The sequence below is a fragment of the Drosophila tropicalis genome, unplaced genomic scaffold, assembly GCF_018151085.1.
Source record: "Drosophila tropicalis isolate 14030-0801.00 unplaced genomic scaffold, ASM1815108v1 contig_593, whole genome shotgun sequence".
Taxonomy (NCBI): Eukaryota; Metazoa; Arthropoda; class Insecta; order Diptera; family Drosophilidae; genus Drosophila; species Drosophila tropicalis.
Window position 1 is genome coordinate 85,162 of NW_027173070.1, and position 20,360 is coordinate 105,521.

The 20,360-nt window shown below is 36.2% G+C and overlaps 4 protein-coding genes across 4 annotated transcripts; 2 read left to right on the forward strand and 2 right to left on the reverse strand.

The window, feature by feature from the left end:
- Nucleotides 1-4,183: 4,183 nt before the first annotated feature.
- Nucleotides 4,184-10,231, reverse strand: Start1 (Steroidogenic acute regulatory protein-like). Its single transcript, XM_068291779.1, is given in 19 exon segments — nt 4,184-4,743; nt 4,807-4,931; nt 5,000-5,458; nt 6,037-6,084; nt 6,148-6,271; nt 6,340-6,798; nt 7,182-7,424; nt 7,488-7,611; nt 7,679-8,217; nt 8,296-8,400; nt 8,464-8,490; nt 8,492-8,617; nt 8,835-8,974; nt 9,048-9,180; nt 9,242-9,295; nt 9,349-9,507; nt 9,579-9,727; nt 9,802-9,926; nt 10,215-10,231. Coding segments are annotated over 12 exon segments (1,755 nt in total). The 5' UTR covers nt 9,905-9,926; nt 10,215-10,231; the 3' UTR covers nt 4,184-4,743; nt 4,807-4,931; nt 5,000-5,458; nt 6,037-6,084; nt 6,148-6,271; nt 6,340-6,798; nt 7,182-7,328.
- A 137-nt stretch (nt 10,232-10,368) lies between these two features.
- Fcp1 (RNA polymerase II subunit A C-terminal domain phosphatase Fcp1) lies at nt 10,369-13,801 on the forward strand. The gene is made up of 8 exons (XM_068291778.1): nt 10,369-10,505; nt 10,574-10,996; nt 11,055-11,148; nt 11,212-11,648; nt 11,709-11,890; nt 11,955-13,016; nt 13,083-13,301; nt 13,360-13,801. The coding sequence occupies exons 2-8, from the start codon at nt 10,641-10,643 to the stop codon at nt 13,491-13,493; spliced, it is 2,484 nt and encodes an 827-aa protein (XP_068147879.1). The 5' UTR covers nt 10,369-10,505; nt 10,574-10,640; the 3' UTR covers nt 13,494-13,801.
- On the reverse strand, nt 13,798-17,379 carry LOC137578129 (E3 ubiquitin-protein ligase ZNF598). The gene is given in 6 exon segments (XM_068291777.1): nt 13,798-14,529; nt 14,587-14,784; nt 14,837-15,613; nt 15,615-16,056; nt 16,116-16,825; nt 16,884-17,379. Coding segments are annotated over 6 exon segments (2,610 nt in total). The 5' UTR covers nt 17,163-17,379; the 3' UTR covers nt 13,798-14,325.
- A 787-nt stretch (nt 17,380-18,166) lies between these two features.
- Nucleotides 18,167-20,290, forward strand: LOC137577155 (ryncolin-4). Its single transcript, XM_068290550.1, has 3 exons — nt 18,167-18,183; nt 18,951-20,049; nt 20,117-20,290. The coding sequence occupies exons 2-3, from the start codon at nt 18,995-18,997 to the stop codon at nt 20,256-20,258; spliced, it is 1,197 nt and encodes a 398-aa protein (XP_068146651.1). The 5' UTR covers nt 18,167-18,183; nt 18,951-18,994; the 3' UTR covers nt 20,259-20,290.
- Nucleotides 20,291-20,360: the final 70 nt, after the last annotated feature.

A 20,360-nucleotide genomic window follows, 5' to 3' on the forward strand; every position in this document is an offset into this window, starting at 1 on the left:
GTACTAAGTTGCTTACTCGTTTTCTCATTTATATTACTCAGTGGCTCACTTGCTCGCTCAGTTTACTTAGATGCTTACTCGTTTGCTCACCTGCTTTACTCATTGGCTTACTCGCTTCCTCAAATTACTCAGTTGCTTACTCGTTTGCTCACTTGCATTACTCAGTGGCTCACTTGCTCGCTCAAATTGCTCAGATGCTTACTCGTTTGCTCATTTGCGTTACTCAGTGGCTCACTTGCTCGCTCAAATTACTCAATTGCTTACTCGTTTGCTCTTATGCATTGCTCAGTGGCTCACTTGCTTACTCGCATTACTCAGTGGCTCCCTTGCTCATTTGTTCGCTAACTTTGCTCAGTTGCACACGTGGTCATTTGCTCAAGTATATTACTCAGTTACGCGTTTACTCACTCACACTGCTCGATTGCTCGTTTTTTTGCTCAAATTGCTCACATTACTCAGTTGCTCGCTCAGTTTACTTAGATGCTTACTCGTTTGCTCACCTGCTTTACTCATTGGCTTACTCGCTTCCTCAAATTACTCAGTTGCTTACTCGTTTGCTCACTTGCATTACTCAGTGGCTCACTTGCTCGCTCAAATTGCTCAGATGCTTACTCGTTTGCTCATTTGCGTTACTCAGTGGCTCACTTGCTCGCTCAAATTACTCAATTGCTTACTCGTTTGCTCTTATGCATTGCTCAGTGGCTCACTTGCTTACTCGCATTACTCAGTGGCTCCCTTGCTCATTTGTTCGCTAACATTGCTCAGTTGCACACGTGGTCATTTGCTCAAGTATATTACTCAGTTACGCGTTTACTGACTCACATGCTTGTTTGCTCGCTAATGTTGCTCAGTTACACAAACGAATTTGACTTAAAGGGGCGAATTTAATTGTGGCAAATTTATATAACTGCGGCAAATATTACAAAATAGGCAAAGTGAGTCATCTTGCTTGGTTTGCTTACTAAGAATGCTCCTTTCTCACTTACTTATAAGTAACTCAACTACAAATAAGGTTAATTTGTACACGTGGTTGCGTCATTTCGGTAATAACTTTGGTGGCGACAACATGTATTCTCGCATTCACATTAATAAAAATAAGGAAGTAGTCAATCGGAGTGATGCGTGATACAAGGGACAATTTTTCCAATTGGTTTTGCGTAGTAAAATATAGCCTTTTTCCTATATTTCTCTTCGCGTTTAGATTTTTGTATGGGCAAGAAGCTGTCTTTATGAGTGACCACGTGGGTTTGGAGTCACAGGCGAATTTGACATAGAGAGCGAATTTGCTTGTGGCGAATTCCTATAAATCTGGCAAATTAGACAAAGTTGGCGAAATGAGTCAAATCGCCATTAACTCACTGAGTTGCTCATGCACATTACTCCGTTGCTCAATTACGCGTTTACTTACTCACGTGCTGGTTGCGTCATTTCGGTAATAACTTTGGTGGCGACAACATGTATTCTCGCATTCACATTAATAAAAATAAGGAAGTAATCAATCAGAGTGATGCGTGATACAAGGGACAATTTTTCCAATTGGTTTTGCGTAGTAAAATATAGCCTTTTACCTATATTTTTCTTCGCGTTTAGATTTTTGTATGGGCAAGAAGCTGTCTTTATGAATGACCACGTGGGTTTGGAGTCACAGGCGAATTTGACATAGAGAGCGAATTTGCTTGTGGCGAATTCTTATAAGTCTGGCAAATTAGACAAAGTAGGCGAAATGAGTCAAATCGCTATTAACTCACTGAGTTGCTCATTCACATTATTCCGTTGCTTAATTACGCGTTTACTTACTCACGTGCTCGTTGCTCGATCACATTGATCTATTACTCAGGCGAATTTCACAAAAAAGGAACGAATTTTGCATAAGGCGATTTTAAATAAGTGTGGCGAATTTAACAAATAAGGCGAAATAACTCAACTTGCTTTTTTTGCTTATTCAATTGCTCACTAACATTACTCGTTGCTCAATTGTTTACTCACATTACTCAATTGCTCACTCAATAACTCAGGCGAACTTGACATAGAGGGCGAATTTGCTTGTGCCGAAATAGACAAAGTAGGCGAAATGAGTCAAATAGCTCTTTTTTCTCATTTACTTACTGAATTGCTCACTTACATTACTCAGTTGCTCAGTTACGCGTTTACTCACTCACATGCTCGTTGTTTGCTCACATTGCTCAATTACTCGGGCGAATTTGACAGAAAAGGGGCGAATTTTGCATAAGGCGAGTTTGAATAGGTGTGGCGAATTTAACAAATAGGGCGAAATAACTCAATTTGTTCATTTTGCTCATTCAATTGCTCACTCAAATTACTCGTTGCTCAATTGTTTACTCACATTACTCAATTGCTCACTTAATAACTCAGGCGAATTTGACATACAGGGCGAATTTGCTTGTGGCGAATTCTTTTAAAAGTGGCAAATTAAATCAATTGGCTAAGTGAGTCGACTCGCTCATTTTGCTTACTTAGCCTGCTCAGTTGCTGGTTGCTCACTCATCTATGAGCAAACCAACTCAAAATGAGTTCAAGTTGTACACGTGGTAGCGTCATTTCGTTTTTAGTTTTGAAAGCGTCAACATTTTTTTCCGCAATAACATATATCAAAAAAAGAAAAGGATTAAACGGAGTGATGCGGCATAGACAACAAAATTTGATTCAATTGTTTTTGCGCAGCAACAAAGCCTTTTGCTTATTTCTCTCCAGGGTATGTGCTTTTGTATAGGCAACGGTGTGTCATTATCAATGACCATAATGAAAATAAAATTGCAATATGTATTGTTTGGACAAAGTGGACGCTGTGATGACGCACACACTATCGACCAATCACAAGCGTTTAGGTAACCAATAACAGCAGTTTACAAAGTACATTTTGAGTAGCAAATTTGAGCTACACTGGCGAATTTATGTTAAAGTGGCGAATTAACTTTTAGCTGCGAATTCATTTAAACGCGGCAAATTAAATATGTTTTTTTTTTATTTTTATAATAATATCATTTTATTGATAAAATATGTAATATCGAAGTTCGAAAAATTTGCAGATTATATTTGTTATCGATTATTACAATATTATCCGTTTATCGATAAATTAAGTACATTTACTTTTATCGATTATTGCAAAATATCCGTTTATCGATAAATTGGATATTATCGATATATGGATAATTTCAAATTAAATTTGTTATCGATTGTCGCAGTTTATCGGTTTATCGATACATTGGGTTAATCGATATTCGGATAATTTCAGTTTTTGTTATCGATTTTTTATTATCCAGTTATCGATAAGATTTAAAAAAATCGATAGTCGGATAATTTAGAACAACTGTTCAGTATTGACATTAGCTTTGCCTACTTTTAGGCTGGCATAATAATGTATTCAGTCAAAACTTTGCGACTATCGGTATTCGGAAAATTTACTGTCAGTTCAGCAAACTTATATGCTGTGCCTATTTTTAGGCTGTTGCAATAATTTACTATAAATATTATTGCAGTCAAATTAGATAATTGGATTTTTTATAAGAAATTTAGATGTATAGGAACAATTGCTTCAATTTATTAACTCAAGCTTAAACTGGTTTATTATTTCAAACTATAAAACTGATTGGTATGTGTATATGTTGTGATAGACTCAATTCATAGGAATAGAAATAAGCTTTGCTATGATTAATTTAATGACAATTTATTCGCCGATTTTTTTTTATGCAGCAAATTTTATTATAAACGACGAATTTTTATTGTGCAGCGAATTTAATTGTGTGCGGCAATTTTTTAATTGTACAGCAAAAATAATTTTCTGCCGCAAAACCTAAATGACGCAGCAAATTTAATTTTATGCGGCAAATAATCAATTGTTGGGCGAATTAAAAAAAATTGCAGCGAATCTTATGTTAAGCGGCGAATTTTAGCTACAGCAGCGACTTTATTTATTTTAGATCGGCGAATACTTTTTAATGCAGCAAATTTAATTGTGATGGGCGAATTCCGTGCGGAGCAGCAAAACTTGAATGCTTAATATCGATTAATTCAAAATGATATATATCGATAAAACAAAATACTGCAATTATGGATTGTTAACCAAATTTGCTCTTATCGATAATTAAAATTGTTTTTTAATAATGTTAGGCAGCTGTAAATTTATAATAAATAAAAGTAATATTCAGAATAGATAATTTGAAAATATTGTACGTTAACTTGATACGTAATGCAAACTTTATTGTAAAGTCAATTAGATGTTTGGCAAGTTTTACAAAAACGATAGAATCTATATTGACCCAATTTGTTCAAGTTGACACTAAATACCCATTTAATATTCATGTGTGAAACAAAATATAATATTGCAGCATACAAAAATTATGGCCAATCATAGTGATAGCTTTAGCAACAACCAGCAAACGTATTGAGTTGATATATATATTTTCTTTTTAAAAAAAGTTTATAGGTTGAGTACAATAATTGATTTATATAATTTGTATTCTGTGCAACGCAAATGTTTATGCAGTCCAATTTAAATATATACACATTAAATAAAAAAAAATATTCTGTATTGTAATTTTGATTAGCGAATATTTTATCAATATTTTAGAACACACGCTTGAAATACCATTTGATTTCAAAACTTTAATCGAGTTGCTTGATTGCTAGCTACTGCTTTGTAAGTCGACGTTTATGTTTTGTTTTCAATTCACTTACATGTTTTCGCTAGTCTGCAATATAATCAATCATTGAAGACGTTAATGCCTGTTCACAAAAAATAAGAAAATTAGTTAAGACTTCATTTTAGGCAGCAAAAATTTTACTCACGGCATCTAATATGTAGCGGGGGGGTATAGCCCTTCAGGTCTAGACAAAGCATCCATTCCAATATACAATTATTTGATTTTCCAATGATTTCTCAAAAAGCAAAGACGGAAACAATATTATCCTCTCTGTATGAAATTCCAATGTAATAATGCAATTAGCTGTATAATTTTGACAAATTGTTTAAAAATATTACCTTGTCTATTTTGATCTAGGCGGCTCTGAAGCATACTGAACACTTATTGCAGCGCTTACCCATACTTTGTCTTTCGATTTTCCAACGCCGACGGGAAAAGTAGTTTCCGAATTAATTTCTTCATCCTTAGCGTCTTCAAAGTGATGTAGCACATTTTATTTTATGCGGCGAAATATCAATTGCGGGGCGAATTTTAATGAAAGTGGCGAATTTAGAAAATTGCAGCGAATCTAATTTTTAGCGGCGAATTTTTGCTACAGCAGCGAATTTAACTTAGAGCGGCGAATACTTTTTAATGCAGCAAATTTAATTGTGATGGGCGAATTCAGTGCGGAGAAGCGAAACTTGAATGCTTAATATCGATTAATTGAAATTGATATATATCGATAAAATAAAATACTGCAATTATCGATTGTTAACCAACTTTGCGCTTATCGACAATTTAAATATTTTTTTAATCTATGTTGAGCAGGTGTAAGATTGAAATAAATAAAAGAGAGATTTAGATTAGATAATTTAAAAATGTGGCACGTCAATTTAAAACTTAATGCAAAGTTTACTGTAAAATCAATTAGCTGTTTTGGCAAAACTTTCACAAAAATTAAACAATATATATAGCACCAATGGTTCAAGTTGACACTAAATAACAATTAATATACATGTATGCAACAGGATATAATAATGCAGCATAAAAACATTATGGCTAATCATAGTGATAGCTATAGCAACCGATAACAAACGACTTAAGTTGATATATGTATTTTCTTTTTTAAAACAGTTTATAAATGCAGTACAATAATTCATTTATATTAATCGTATTTTGTGCAACGCAAATGTTTATGCAGTCCAATTTAAATATATACACATTAAATAAAAAAAAAATATTCTGTATTGTAATTTTGATTAGCGAATATTTTATCAATATTTTAGAACACACGCTTGAAATACCATTTGATTTCAAAACTTTAATCGAGTTGCTTGATTGCTAGCTACTGCTTTGTAAGTCGACGTTTATGTTTTGTTTTCAATTCACTTACATGTTTTCGCTAGTCTGCAATATAATCAATCATTGAAGACGTTAATGCCTGTTCACAAAAAATAAGAAAATTAGTTAAGACTTCATTTTAGGCAGCAAAAATTTTACTCACGGCATCTAATATGTAGCGGGGGGTATAGCCCTTCAGGTCTAGACAAAGCATCTATTCCAATATACAATTATTTGATTTTCCAATGATTTCTCAAAAAGCAAAGACGGAAACAATATTATCCTCTCTGTATGAAATTCCAATGTAATAATGCAATTAGCTGTATAATTTTGACAAATTGTTTAAAAATATTACCTTGTCTATTTTGATCTAGGCGGCTCTGAAGCATACTGAACACTTATTGCAGCGCTTACCCATACTTTGTCTTTCGATTTTCCAACGCCGACGGGAAAAGTAGTTTCCGAATTAATTTCTTCATCCTTAGCGTCTTCAAAGTGATGTAGCACATTTTATTTTATGCGGCGAAATATCAATTGCGGGGCGAATTTTAATGAAAGTGGCGAATTTAGAAAATTGCAGCGAATCTAATTTTTAGCGGCGAATTTTTGCTACAGCAGCGAATTTAACTTAGAGCGGCGAATACTTTATAATGCAGCAAATTTAATTGTGATGGGCGAATTCAGTGCGGAGAAGCGAAACTTGAATGCTTAATATCGATTAATTGAAATTGATATATATCGATAAAATAAAATACTGCAATTATCGATTGTTAACCAACTTTGCGCTTATCGACAATTTAAATATTTTTTTAATCTATGTTGAGCAGGTGTAAGATTGAAATAAATAAAAGAGAGATTTAGATTAGATAATTTAAAAATGTGGCACGTCAATTTAAAACTTAATGAAAAGTTTACTGTAAAATCAATTAGCTGTTTTGGCAAAACTTTCACAAAAATTAAACAATATATATAGCACCAATGGTTCAAGTTGACACTAAATAACGATTCAATATACATGTATGCAACAGGATATAATAATGCAGCATAAAAACATTATGGCTAATCATAGTGATAGCTATAGCAACCGATAACAAACGACTTAAGTTGATATATGTATTTTCTTTTTTAAAACAGTTTATAAATGCAGTACAATAATTCATTTATATTAATCGTATTTTGTGCAACGCAAATACTTACGCAGTTCATTTTAGATAAATATACATTAAATTACAAAAAATATTCTGTATTGTAATCTTGATTAGCAAATATTTTTACAATATTTTAGAGCACACGCTTGAGATACCATTTGGTTTCAAAACTTAAATCTAGTTGCTTGATTGGTAGCTACTGCTTTGTAGCTCGACGTTTATGTTTCGTTTTTAATTCACTTACATGCTTTCGCAAGTTTGCAATATAATCAATCATTGAAGACGTTAGTGCCTGTTCACAAATTATAAGAAAATTAGTTGAGACTTCATTTTAGGCAGCAAAAATTTGACTTACAGCATCTAATACATAGCGGGGGATATAACCCTTCAGGTCTAGACAAAGCACCCATTCCAATATACAATTATCTGATTTTCCTATTATTTCTCGAAAAGCAAAGCCGGAAACAATATTCTCCCCTCTGTATAAAATTCCAATGTAATATTGCAATTAGCTGTGTAATTTTCACAAATTGTTTAAAATATTACCTTGTGTATTTTGGTCTAGGCGGCTCTGAAGCATACTGAACACTTATTGCAGCGCTTACCCATACTTTGTCTTTCGTTTTTCCAACGCCTTCGGGCAGAGTAGTTTCCGGATTAATTTCTGCATCCTTAGCGTCTTCAAATTCATCAAATGGTGGCGGCTCGACGTCAAACGGTAATCCTGCTCCTAAACTCTTTGCTCCAAGGCTTTTGCTTAGTGTGTCGTATTGTGCAGCAGCATTTGACGAAGATTGACCGCTGGGAAATTTTGCTCGACAGCTGCCTACGCTGCCTTGAACAGGTGTATCTTGAGATTCACCATCAGATATGGTGCTAACACTGCCTTCACAGGAACGATTTAGAGAGCTATCTTGATCGAATTCATTATCATCGCCACTCAACCTAGAATTTTCGTCTTCGCAAATTTTACCATTGTAAAACACGCGCCACGCACGTAAATTAACAAAGTCTCTACTCTTGACCATGCCGCCGCCGCCTCCAATAGAGACTTGATAGGTAATGTCTGTGTACGAGTTTATTTTCTAATAAAAAATAAAAAATCAATAAACAAGATATAAAAGGGTCACAAATATAAAGCAGCAATTGGCATACAAACTTACGCGCACTATTCGACTCTCTAATAGAGCAGGATTCCATTTTGGGCAATCCTCAATCCGATAAAAGAGATCTTCCATTAGCTCCTTTGCAGGATATTTAATACGAGCCTTAAAAAGTAATTAAATACTGTCAAGTTAAATTAAAAATGACTGTTGTTACTAAGCACATACTGTTAATTTATAAACTTTGCCAATTTTTTTCACGTTGAGTGCTGTGTATAGTATCTCCTTTATGGGTGACCTTTTCTACCTTCCAATCGCCGGCTTCGATGAGCTCAAATGCCTTGCGTAGGCAATCTAAACCCATTTGCTGGTACTCGGCGTCCTGAAAAATATTTGATAAGAAACTTACACTTGTAAAATACGTCGACAATAGCTAACGCTTTTTAAAAATACCCGTGACATGAAAAAATTTATAATAATTCCTGATTGGTTCTTTGCATTGCCTTTTATAGGTATCACCAGACGACAATGGAAAAGTGTTTTATGCAAAACATTTCTTTGAATGCGCATATATGTATAAATCAAAATGCTAAACTAACCTGCTCTTCTTCGTCGTCATCTGATTGGTGAGCAGTATCCAAGGGTGAATAAAACATACTTGATGGTGGCTGATGCTCATTCACGCTCAAGATGGCAGGCTGTGTTAAAAAAGAACGATCGCTGGTGTTGGTGTCAAGTGCTGTTTAGAAAATACACGGCAATGATATAAAAGTAATGTTATGAGTAAGGTTTTTAATGCAGTAAATACTTACACCTAAAATAGTGACGGGCGTGGCGCTCTTGAGGTATGACCCTACAATCCAAAAACCAGGCTTCGCCCCATGCCAGAATAAATGAAGTTATAATGAGGATCACATCGAATACTTGTTGTTTTGAATCCACCCACTAAAACATAAATAAATATTTAGTAAATACATTGCAATTTCAATAGAACAATATTTCTTACATCAAACACAAACACTTTTGCAATAAGAAAGAGACACGATCCGCTTGTTGACAGCTGCGACAAAAGAAATTTTAGTAGGAATAATAATTTCAGGGTATATAACTTACTGCTATAATGGACCAATGATTTATATACAACATGGCGTAAAAAAATATTAATACAATAAATCGACAAAGAGCCGTAGCAACGACATCGAAAAGCGACGTGTAGATGGTATACTGCATGACCTGCTTTTGGAATGCCTGGAATATATTGTCGCCATCAATCTGTAAGATAACGATTAAAAAAACATTATTTGGTATCCACCTGAAATTGCATATGTTGTGCGAAACCTTACCACAATACAAATTAACCAAAGCAAAGATACAAATACCAGGTCAAATGTAACAAATAAACAAAAGAACCGTCGCACTACTGACATGCGTCCATCTTGCATATAACCAGCAAGAAAGTCTTCCGTAATTAAATTAATGGAATGAGGTCGCGCTGTAAATGAAATTAAATTTGTTTAAATTTCCTACATTTCAGCAAGCAAAATTTACTACTTATTTTATGCTTACACATATCATGAAACGCAGCGGTAGAACTGTTTCGTGCATTCGACCAGATTAGATGAGCAGCGCTGCGCACTTCATCCGAGTCATTGTGGGCTATGGCGCTCATATTTTGTGCATTTTTCTTTCATCTAGGACAGGACTTCTATTAATAATATTAATAAAACATTAATTTGAACATATTTTTCTTATTTATGTTTAAATTTTATTCCGCTAAGGTCCCCGCCATTGCTCTAGGTAAAATTGGAGTACTAGGTTTCTTTGTTTTGACTGGTACAAAGCATTTTGCTAGCGTGTTTGATAAGTAAAAGACACCCCGCGATTATGATGTGCCAATGGTCCACTTATTACTTTAAAACCCCATAAAGGCACACAGGGTATAGGTTCTTGTATTACGATCTTTAAGAAATTTTATTTACATTTTATTTTATTTGCAAATATGTTGTATAAAATGAATCAGCTGGACTTAGTGACGGTAACAACATTGAAGTTTAATAAATACGCCGATAATATATAGTTATCGATAAACACTGTGGTGAATTCATGTTTCGATTGTTTGTGGAATTTAATTATTTTGTGAAATTTAAAGCATATGTAACTTTATTATTCATGATATTGCCAAAATCTGTATATCTCAAATTCCAAAAAAAGCGAATCGTATAATCAAGAAGTCTTCATAGTAATGCTATTTACCTGTAGTTAATTTGGAGGTGAGTTTAGCAGTCGCCATAGTGTCATCAGCTGTCAATGCAAGGCTAAAAAAAAATATTTTATGCAGTGTCACATTCTCGCAAACGGAGTTAAAAAAAAAAAAAAAAATAAATACAATAATTTAAGTAAGGAAAATGCACAAACCAAGTCAGGAAGAGCATTCACAAACTGGCCAGAGCACTATCAGCTTAGACAGTGATAAAGTTGGTGGAGGGATCATTGCCGGCTCCGAAAGATGTGAGAGCGGCAAGAGCAATAGCGGCATTGTTATTGTTTTGGACACACGGTGTATAAGAATCAATAAGTGGCGCGTCCGTGAGGGTCAACATGTTTCGCCCGCGCAGATTCTATTTCTTTACCAAGAAGTTAACGACGGTGAAATCTGCGAAAAGAACCAAAAAAAGGCAGGTGATATACAAAAATACAAATCAAATCGCGCTGGAGTGGTCAGTAAGCGGCTACGTAAAGAAGGGGATCTTGTACTCAAGGGGTAAGAATACATCATTTATGTTTTGAACAAGGCCTACTAAGGTTTCAACGATTTACAGGGATACTCTACTTGAATTGACCGAATGTATACACACGACTGTTATCAAGGACATGTGCGCGGACTGTGGAGCTGATCTTAGACAAAATGAAAATGTAAGTGTACGGAGGAATATATACAATATTTTATATATATTTTTTTTTTGTAAATCGCTGCAGGGTCAGGCATCAGAAGCTTCGGTACCCATTGTTCACACTATGCCCGACTTAAAGGTTACTCAAAAGTTGGCACAAAAGCTTGGCCATGATGATACAAGACGTCTGCTTGCTGATCGCAAACTTGTTTTGCTTGTTGATCTTGACCAGACCGTCATACATACTACAAACGATTCCGTGCCGGATAATATTAAAGGAATCTATCATTTTCAACTTTATGGCCCACAATCACCGTGGTATCACACACGCCTGCGCCCAGGCACCGCAGAGTTTTTAGATCGCATGTCCCATTTGTATGAGCTACACATCTGTACTTTTGGCGCGCGGAACTATGCACATATGATTGCTCAACTTCTTGATCCAGAGGGAAAGTTTTTTTCCCATCGAATTCTGTCTCGAGATGAGTGCTTTAATGCCACAAGCAAAACAGATAACCTAAAGTAAATTAATTTAAGATGGCGGGTAAAATGATTAAATAACATAAAATTAATTTTTTGTAGGGCTCTTTTTCCAAATGGCGATTCAATGGTTTGCATTATTGATGATCGTGAAGACGTGTGGAATATGGCCTCAAATTTAATCCAAGTGAAGCCTTATCACTTTTTTCAGCATACAGGAGACATAAATGCTCCGCCTGGCTTGTCCAAACATGAACTCGATGGCGAGGGAGTCGACTTCAAAGGTTGGAACAATTAAAAAATATGCGATGGCGGTTGCTCGGTATTCTACAAAATTTTCATTTACAGAAATCGACAAGATCCCAGAAAAAAAGGAAGAGCAGGATACGAATAAAGAAAATGACGATAAACTTATTGATAGTACTGTTTCCAGCACAAGCAAAGACAATGAGGCAGAGAACGAAAACGAATCAGTGGATGTTTTTGAGTTGGATAAACAAAGTGATACAAAGAATTCCACAAAAATTTGTGAAAAATTAAACGGTCAACTTGAAAGCCCAAATGATGATCTTAACGAGGAAAAAACTAAGCAACCTTTAACTAGCGATATTGAAGACATTGTTGTCATTGATGATAAGGAGGAAATGGCTGCGATATCAATAAATGTTAAAAGACCAGTTGAATCTGAAACTGTGGATCCTTCCTGCAGCAGTTCCACTAACAACATCGATGGACAAAAACATCAAATTGAAATTGAGGATCCCGATGACTATTTACTTTATCTGGAGGTCATTTTGCGAAATATTCATAAGCGATTTTACGCAATCTATGATGAGACCAGAGAAATACCTGATTTGAAAATCATCGTGCCGAAAATTCGTTGCGAAGTGCTGCGCGGTCAAAATCTGGTCTTTTCCGGTTTGGTACCAACACAGATGCAACTGGAACAATCGCGGGCGTATTTCATAGCCAAAAGTCTAGGAGCAGAAGTACAATCTAATATTGGAAAGGATATAACACATTTAGTAGCTGTTAATGCTGGCACATACAAAGTAAATGCGGCCAAAAAAGATGAACACATTAAAGTTGTCAATGCCAACTGGTTATGGGCTTGTGCTGAACGCTGGGAGCATGTGGAAGAAAAACTCTTCCCCCTAGATCGCAAAGTACGCAATAAAGGCCGCCAACCTCCTGCCCATTGTCATAGTCCGGAGCATGTAGTTAACTATAGCGAAAGATCAGAGATTTCGCCATCCAGCAGCAAGCAGCAAGAAGAGCAAGGGGTCAATTTTCGTGAAACTCTCAATCCTTTGCTTGTATTCACCAATGCAGACATTGAGAGTATGAATAAGGATTATGAAACCTTTTTCGAGTCTGACTCTTCGAGTGACGAGGGACCTGTAAACTTTGGTAAGATTTAAATTTAACGCGGAACTTTTAATTAAAGCTTAAATCAATTGACATTTACCAAAACAGAAAATCCTCCAATGGACAAAAAGCTGCGTAAGCGAAAACGGGAAGACGACAACTCTAATCGAGCGCATGATTTTTTTACGCGCATCACCGATGATGTTATAATTGGAACAACAAGCAGTAACTTGACAACTGAGTTTGACAAGAGTTCTAACGACGACGACGATGACAATGCAAATGAAGATGATGACGATGACATGCCTAGCGCAAAGTTTCGTCGGGGTAAATTAATGCATCTTTTTGTTATTTATTTTTTTACAACTGTTTTTTTGTTAAGCAGGTGAGAAATTATCTTCTGACTTAGAAATGGGATCCGACTCAAACAGTGAAAACAATCAGGAAGACGAGGACGATGGCGAATGGAATATGATGGGCGCCGCTCTCGAACGTGAATTCCTTGGCTTAGAGGACTAGGATTATTATCTTTGACTGTGTCTTCTAAAATTCATAAAGGTTAACAAAATGAAGCCCTAAATGATGACCTATTTGAAGTTCCATCAAAAAGGAGGAACAGTGGTTGCGCAATCTACGTTCAAAATATCAAAGAGCAGGTATAACATAGAATGCCTAAGAACTACAATGTATGTACTAGTATTTAATTAGTAGTCTTAGTTTAATATTTAAGATCAACCGCACACATTTTTCCTTTTCAATTTATTTTCTACGGTGTAAATTTAATCAAAATGTACATGTCCTACAAGAATAAATTCCGTTAAAATTGTCTCCTTAGCATTTTTTATAGGTATATTTAAACTTTATCGTCGGCACAATAGTTTACTCGTTTATACAAATTAACAAAAACATTATATGTTTTTACCAAAAGACAGCAGGCTATACGCTTGCATTAACCTATATCGTTTTCCGTTTAATTTTCTTGCTCGCTCGTTTGGATTTGACCATTTCAGGTTTTTTTTTTTTAATTTTGTATTTATTTAAAAGAAATCGGGCTTTAAATTTTGAATGCTTTACACTTTTTCTAGTTTGGAAACCTGTATTATCATTGTGCACTCTAAGAATCATGGAGCTGTTTTAAAATCACATCAAAAAAGTTTTTGCTTACCTAACTATCTGAGCATACACAAGCCCAGATATATAACTAGGCAATCTTCACATCTGAGTTCGAATTATATAACACACGGAGCAGCAGGAGAAAAAATATTCACATACATTAAAAAATATAGATGGTTAAAGCTTTTTCATTTTGTTCATCACTGCAATTGCCATCAAATCGCTTGCCATTTCTGTTTTACTCGTGTTGTATATTGGAAAAGGATCCACCTGCGCTCAAGCTGGGAAAATTCTTGGAGAGCTCGTGCACTTCCTGATGGCTTTCTAAGTCCTTGGGTAAGACAATTTGCTTACAAACGCCACAGACTTCAAGGCACGTGAGGGATTTTCGTTGGGACACAGATAGAGAGTTTAATTGTTGCTTATGGACAAGATAAAGCTCCTGGAAGAGAAATTGTAAATTTAAGTTTTAGAAATTATTTGTATACAGTTGCCATACCTGTTGCTTGCTGATATCGGGAAGCATAACCAAAAGTTCCGGAAAAAGATTGGAAAAAGAATCTAATAAAGCACTTTGACAGTGCTCATAATAAGCCTGGCCTGTACAAGAGCCGTCACGGAATTTCAGTGACAGCAATCGAAAATTTTCTAAGTTCTCAGGTGTTTTAAGTATCTTCATAATTTGTGTTACTAATACCTGCGAAAAGTTTTTTTTTATTAGATGGAAAATAACCAAAGACGTTACATACCTGATTTCTGGAATCGGATTCAGGTGGATCGCTATATGTATAGGGACTCGGCACGATGCTATAACTTTCGCCCAAGGAACTGGTGAAGGTCAAATCGTTTTGCAACTTAGCCACTGAATTAACTGATACATTGGATAGAAAACCAGGCGGCGGCTTTACTGCTGAAGCTGTCGCTCCGAGACCAGGCGGAGTACGAATAGTCGAGTGTCCATTGGCTTTAATTAAATTTGGAGTTTCGTTTGACTGGTTTTGTTCGTTGTTGTTCTTTTCCTTTTGTTTTGGCTTGGTAACAATCTCTTCATTATTGTTTGTATTCTTTTTCTTCTCTTTGGTTTTCTTTTCCTTAGTGTTTTTGCCTGGCTGTTGGATTTGGTAGTTATTGTTGTTCATCTTACCGGTTGAAGTAGGCAGCACCGGAGCAGGCGCAACTTTGGCCTTCCGATTTTCTAACTCCCGTTGTCTCTTCTCATTTATGGGCTTGGCCCAATTGTTTTGTGATGATTTGGCAACGGAAACCAGAGGAACAGCTTTGCTTGAGCTGGTGGGACCAAGGGTAGGAAACTCGGCTGCCGTTAACTTGGGAGCGCTTTTTTTCATGGCCTCCTGTCGTGCCTTGGCTTCGGACTCCTCCTTTTGTACCATTTGTATTTTTTGGTACGTGCTGGGGTTGGCAACCGACACATAATCATCGACGAGAGTTCTATGTTTCGCCGAAACGTTTGTTGTAAAAGGTGACGAACCACTGGGCAACATATCCTCCTCCAGATTGCGAGCTGAGGTAACCCTTTTTTTTACTCTTACTTCCAGCTGGCAGCGCAGGAAAATCCATTTCTGTGGCAGCACCCGTTTTTTTGGCGGCTGGTCGATTTGAAACATGTAATAACATAGCATTCGCATTACCACCACCACCTTGTGCAGAACTGCTTGCATTGGACTTCTTAAATACAGCAGAAACAGGCTTTTGCTGAAATTGGTCTACCCTGACGGCGGAAACTATATTAGTTGCGCCACCAAGAGCCGGAAAATTCTCTTTGGTTCGGGCTAATCCCGAAGTGCCGCTTAGATTACGCATAGAAGGGGGCGGCGGCCTTACCAACGAAACGTTGGGTGCAGCTGTAACTCCACCCAAAGTTGGAAATTCCTCCTCGTTGCCTGCATCAATGTTCACTGGCCCGTGATGTGTACTTGTCGAGGGCAAATCGTCAAAGTGTTCATCGTTGCTAAAATTTGTAAGAATTTATATCAAGTATTTGTTGTATTATATATTCTTTTAACTCACCGCGATCTCATGTTGGCTATGCCTTGTTCCATGGGTCCACTACGACCTCGTCGACCCAATGTAATTTCTAGCTGCAAAGTACGCGTTTGTTTGGCTTGCATCTTGTTTAATGACTTGCCATGGATATTTGCCACATGCGCTTTGTACTCGATTTCATTGCGAAACGCTCCAACAAACTGTTCCGTGGCACATTTGCCCTCTTCGCAGAGAAAGTGCTCACTCCGGAAGTGATCAGCCAAGTCAGAATATTTGTTATAAAACTCGTTGCAGCCATCGGCATCACAAAAGTGGCAAAAATAGTGCTCCCGTCTAAGATGCCGGAACAACTCGTCTCTGTCTACATAGCGGCTTTTACAGTACTCGCACATTGGATGTCCACGATGTGACCGGTTATCTGCATCTCCTTTGGTGTTGTGTATATGTAGTTCGGTTTGGGTGTAGCAACGACGCTCGAAAGTAAATATTTTTAGCGTCTCAACGCATAAATCGCAATAGTACAAGTTGTGTTCATTGCGTACATGATTACGTAGCCCCGAGAAAGTTCTGTATGGTGGCACGGCGCACTTTTGACACGGGTGATCAAGTAGTTGAAAAAATTTCTGCTGGATATCGGCACTACAAAATCCGATGCGATACTTTTTGCTATAAAAATCGGATCGGTTTCCTGCTTCTAGTTCGCGATAAGGCAACTTTTCCAATGTAAATAAAACCTGTAGTAAAATAGTAATCGTTAACGTGGCTCACAGCAAAATTGATGATTTGACTAACCTTCGCCAAAACATGACGGCAAATTGGGCATTCGTTTTGCTGGCACAAAACCCGCATACGAGTTGAGCACTCGTAGCAAACCGGATGATCACAATCTCCTATGGAGTATATGTCTACAGTTTTGAAACAGACCACACAGGCATTATCATCAGGGCCTTCGGAACTTGCTGCAGTGGGAGTAGCGTTAGAGCCACCTGTCTCCCTGGAGGGTCTTGTTCCCGGCCGTTGTCGGTGAGGCTGTTGCTTGGCCGAGGCTGGGGCTTTTGTTTTTCCGTTCATTTTTGCAAACGAGAGAAGCGAGAAAAAGGAGCAAAATTGGTACTGTGGTTGCTGATGACTTGCTATTTTGATTGGCCTTTATTTTGTCAAGGTGTTTTCAATGCTGACTGAAATACAATTGCCTTGGAATATCTGTTATTTGGCTAATATGGGCCTAAAATATTTTATCTTTTTTTAACACGAGGCAAACTAGAGCTGGGAGTCCACTAAAAGTGGCTCGACTCGATAAAAGCGATATATTTGCAAGGAATCGATTCTTTTCTATACACAAAAAGTAATCGATTGTTTGCAAAACTATCGCATTTGTCGAGTGACGATATTCGATTCCTTCCAATATATCAAGAGCTATCGGTTGTTAACGAAACTATCGCATTTGTCGATTGGCGAGAATCGATTCCTTATCGGTTGTTGCCGAAACTATCGCATTTATCGAGTGGAGGCGATATAAGTGGACCGCCACCTCTATTGTTTTTATTTTCAAAGAGCGGGTGAGTTTCACGGTTGTCAAATTGTGAGTTACTCTCGATAAAAGCGATATATTTGCAAGTAATCGATTCTTTTCTATACACAAAAAATTATCGATTGTTTGCAAAACTATCACATTTATCGAGTGACGATATTCGATTCCTTCCGATATATCGAAAATCATCGGTTGTTAACAAAACTATCGCATTTATCGAGTGATGGTATTCGATTCCTTCCGATATATCGAAAGTCATCGGTTGTTAACAAAACTATCGCATTTATCGAGTGACGATATTCGATTCCTTCCGATATATCGAAAGTCATCGGTTGTTAACAAAACTATCGCATTTATCGAGTGACGATATTCGATTCCTTCCGATATATCGAAAGTCATCGGTTGTTAACGAAACTATCGCATTTGTCGATTGGCGAAAATCGATTCCTTATCGGTTGTTGCCGAAACTATCGCATTTATCGAGTGGAGGCGATATTAGTGGACTGCCACCTCTATTGTTTTTATATTCAAAGAGCGGGTGAGTTTCGCGGTTGTCAAATTGTGAGTTAACAACAAAAGTGATGGAAAGTTATGAAATTAACGGATAAAAGTTAGAACAGTGAAGTCTGACTATAAACTGTTTGGCCTTTTGTTGAATATAAGCGAAATCTTTTATCATAAAATGATATTGTGAGTTAACAATTTTACTGAATTTTCTCTATTTTGCCCTAATGTAAGCGGTTACAAAAAGAAAAAAAATCAAAATTCTATTTTAGTTCTATATTTTTATGGAGTTTTTGGCAAAAATATGTGAATCAATACTATAAATTATAAGTGATATGATAAAGGTACTGCACTTAGTTTAGGGAGTTTTTAAAATATTCTATTGATTTTGGAATTTAAAATTATAAATTGGTATAGATTAACGCGATTTGATGATTATTCTAGGTCTTGTCTAATTCAAGATTTTCCATATTGCTAATGTGTCAAAAATTGATACTTTTGAAATAAAAACTGAAGTTTTTTTTATAAGATATTTGAGAAATTTGCAAAGTCTTTTATAATTTTCATTATTATACGCTAAAACGTAAATTCTCTTGTTATAAAGATTCTAGAGAAATACACTTAATTGTGTTCTATGCTGAATGGATAAAACTACTTTTTATTGATATTCAAGTTCAAGCTTTATTTCTTATCACCAGACAACTTTGAAATGTAAGCAAGCAAGTTTCCTTTTCCTGAGATAGATTTCATTCGCGTTTTTATTGTGAAAGTGTTCTGATGGAATATGCCTAATTATTTAAATATATTCTTGATTCTATTAATAGTCCCATGGACACATGAGGCTCTAACGAAAGTGAAGCCCAGCAAGATGCCTTTGAAGGATGCTAAAATTAAAACTGACTTAAACTTGGGAAATTCTACCCAATTTGTAAATGGAACAACTACGCCGGTGCCACCTGATGAGAAGTTAACAGAGGTGCATATAGATCAACACAAGACTATACGTATAACCAAGGAGGACTTAAATGAACTCCTAGATGTCTATATGGGTAAAATAGTACAAAATGCAGTGACCATCAAAAATCAGGAGAATGAAATAAATCAACTTCAAAGCAAGGATCAAGGCGAAGACGAACTTTTAAAGAGATTTCAGAATTTAACGGAAGTATGCCGAAATCAAACTGTGATATTTGCAAAAAATTTAACCGATAAGAGTGCAAAAATCACTTCACTCGAATTGAAATTAAAAATCTATGAAGCGAGATTGCGTCGAAAACAACATGCACTCAGTGAACTAAGAAAACAAAATGAATCCCACACGCTATTAATAGAGCATTTACAATTAAAACTTATACACTTGGAACGAAAATTTCGTGAGAAAAAAGATGATTTATTGGCCGATTGGGAATCAACAACGACCACATGTATACCCTATGGAAAAACTTCGGGTATACATTTAATACAGCTCCCAAGTTATTTGCCCTTTCTGGTGCACTGTGAGGGCCTTACTCCGGCTGGTCCTGGCTGGACCGTTATACAAAGGCGTTACGATGGTTCGGTTGATTTCTATCGCAATTGGCAACAATATGCCAAAGGATTTGGTAAACTAAATCGAGAATTCTTTATGGGTCTGGAGAAATTGCATTGGTTAACCAACTCACAGCCACATGAATTATATATAATAATCAAAAGATTCAATGGCGACTGGAGCTATGCACATTATGATAATTTTCTAATTGGCAATGAGACAGAGGGATTTAAGCTACAATTACTGGGTCACTACGAAGGTAATGCCAGTGATGCCCTGAGAACGCATGATAAAATGAAATTCTCTACATTTGATCGAGATAATGATGAATTTATCCACATAAATTGCGCGGTTCATCACCATGGTGCTTGGTGGTACGATTTTTGCTCAAGAAGGTATGACAATAATTATCTAATTTGTAGATTCGCTAGATTTTATTTATAAAATGTTTTCTTTTTCCAGTAATCTGAATGGCAAATATTTTAAAGAGGAAGTGGATAATGCCCAAAGTATCTATTGGGAACCATGGTATAGTTTTAAGTCCCTAAAATCTGTACAAATGCAAATACGGCCCAAAAGTCTAAAGGAATTGGAGATTAAATAACATAAAAACTATAAACCAAAACAAGTAAAACAAGCAAAAAAAAAAAAAAAAAAACCATTCAAACATGTTACGCCTTTTGGTTTTTTTTTTTTAATATAATTG

Excerpts from the sequence above, each read along its gene's own strand:
- LOC137577155 (XM_068290550.1), top strand. The coding sequence starts at position 18,995 with ATGCCTTTGAAGGATGCTAAAATTAAAACTGACTTAAACTTGGGAAAT. Across the intron at positions 20,050-20,116 it reads TACGATTTTTGCTCAAGAAG|TAATCTGAATGGCAAATATT; the intron begins GTATGACAATAA and ends TTCTTTTTCCAG.
- Fcp1 (XM_068291778.1), top strand. The coding sequence starts at position 10,641 with ATGCACAAACCAAGTCAGGAAGAGCATTCACAAACTGGCCAGAGCACT. Across the intron at positions 10,997-11,054 it reads GGGGATCTTGTACTCAAGGG|GGATACTCTACTTGAATTGA; the intron begins GTAAGAATACAT and ends AACGATTTACAG. Across the intron at positions 11,891-11,954 it reads CGAGGGAGTCGACTTCAAAG|AAATCGACAAGATCCCAGAA; the intron begins GTTGGAACAATT and ends TTTCATTTACAG.